Source organism: Triticum aestivum, chromosome 2D (assembly GCF_018294505.1).
Source record: "Triticum aestivum cultivar Chinese Spring chromosome 2D, IWGSC CS RefSeq v2.1, whole genome shotgun sequence".
Taxonomy (NCBI): domain Eukaryota; kingdom Viridiplantae; phylum Streptophyta; class Magnoliopsida; order Poales; family Poaceae; genus Triticum; species Triticum aestivum.
Genome location: NC_057799.1, coordinates 573,068,578 through 573,070,528, shown reverse-complemented (window position 1 = coordinate 573,070,528; position 1,951 = coordinate 573,068,578). Strand labels below are relative to the sequence as shown.

The following is a 1,951-nucleotide window of genomic DNA, read 5'->3' as shown; positions in this document are numbered from 1 at the left end:
CGAATGCGGCGAGGCTCTCTCCACCGGCTGGTTGCGTCGCAGTCCGTTCCCTTCTAAATTACTCGGATCAAATCAGGAGGTTTAAGTAGGTGACGCAGTGGAGAGCTGTATAAAAACCCCGCGCATTTCCTGTTGCTTGCCAAGCCCCGCAAAACCCCGAACCAAGCAGGAAGCAGCCACTGTTTCTCTTCTCCCCCCACCTCTGTCTCCCCGTCGATCAGGCTCCGCCGGTCAACCCATGGAGCAGCATTTCACCGTCACCTTCCCGCCCGGATCCTACTACCACCACCGCCGCTACGACGCCGCCACCGCCGCACCGTCGTCGGACTTCGACACGAGCGACATGGACGACATGACCTTCCTCAGCACCCTCTTGGAGTCCACGGATCATGCCTCCTGCTCCGACCACTCCCTCTCTTCAAGCTCGTCCTGCTCCGACATGACGGACGTCGGGGCTGCCGCGCCACATGTGCCAGCGGGCAGCAGCTCGCCGAAGCGCCGCGGTCACCATGCCCCCGCGGTCATGCCCATTGACAAGGACTTCATCGGGGTGCGCACGCGCCCGTGGGGCAAGTACGCGGCCGAGATCCGGGACTCGACCCGGAATGGCGCCCGCGTGTGGCTCGGCACCTTCAGCAGCCCCGAGGCTGCCGCCATGGCCTACGACCAGGCCGCCTTCTCCGCGCGCGGCGACGCCGCTGTGCTCAACTTCCCCGTCGAGCGCGTCCGGGAGTCGCTCCGCGCTCTCGCGCTCGGCGCCGTCGTGGGCTCGCCCGTGCTCGCGCTCAAGCGCCGCCACCGCATGCGCAGGCGGTCGCCCAACAAGAGGCCCGTAAAGCAGCAGCGCCGGGTTGCCGCCGTGCAGGAGGCAGCCCGGTCTGCGACGACCGGTGCGGTGGTGCTGGAGGACCTCGGCGCCGAGTACCTGGAGGAGCTCCTCCGGGTGTCCGAGTCGCCCATGGATCATTTCCACACAACGGCGACGGCGTCGTCCTGACACTGCAAGCTTGTCTGTTTGGATTAGCATAGCTCCCGTGGGCTCGTGCCAAATTAATCGCATGCTACTTCTTACTGTCTGAAGAAAAATGCATGTGTATACAGCGCATGAGTAACTTCGTCTACGCCAGGAAACTGCTTCCCTTCTCAAATTTTAAAAATGTCTACTAATTAAAAGGTTCGTGAATTTAAGAAATGTTTGCAACTTTTCAAGAAGTGAAAAAGGCAAAAGGAAAAAAAAAACTGGAGGAAAACCATGGAAAACCGGCGGCAAATCTACCTATAGAAAATCAGACACAAATTGTAAGAATAACATAAGTGCAACTTCAGCCGCATATGACGAATTTCATCTCTCATAGGATACGGCCCGGCCACCCATCATTTTGGGTTTGGTGCAATCGCACACTTTAAATTTTATACCTCAAATCCATACTACACCATGAACCTAAAAAACAACGTACTACTACATATATATAGCCTAAACGGTCGGCGGAGATGTAGACATCCTTCGTGTCGGCAATGCCGGATAGACCGGCCTCCTGATCATTGGCCGCCGCACGCAGCTTCGGCTCCTCGTTGGCTCCATTTTGGCAAAGAGTTCGTCGCGCTTCGTCTTCGCCTCACGGAAGAATCGACAGTTGGCCTCCACCTCCGCCTCCGAGCATATGGAGTCGAGGATGGCTTGCTGCTCTGCTATCTCCTCCACTTGGGCCATCTCAAACTCCGTGAGGGCATCGCACATGCCGAATCCAGCAGCCAGACCAGCCTCACCTTCCTCCCCTGGCTCCGCGGCTGTCATGTCCGCATTCGACGCTTGCTCATGCTCATTCTCTTCTGGAGAGTCCAGAAGCAGGCCGACTGCAATCTGAGTGGTGCGCCTAGCCCGAATCTCCTCTAGGAGCTCCAACCGCCGCTCCAGAGCGAGCATGACGTACGTGATGATCCGTTGTCGGGC

The 1,951-nt window shown here is 58.2% G+C and overlaps 1 protein-coding gene across 1 annotated transcript; it reads left to right on the top strand.

Moving 5' to 3' along the window:
* Nucleotides 1–238: 238 nt before the first annotated feature.
* On the top strand, nt 239–997 carry LOC123055949 (ethylene-response factor C3-like). The gene has a single exon (XM_044479745.1). It carries the CDS (start codon nt 239–241, stop codon nt 995–997), a length of 759 nt encoding a protein of 252 aa, XP_044335680.1.
* The last annotated feature ends 954 nt before the right edge of the window (nt 998–1,951 follow it).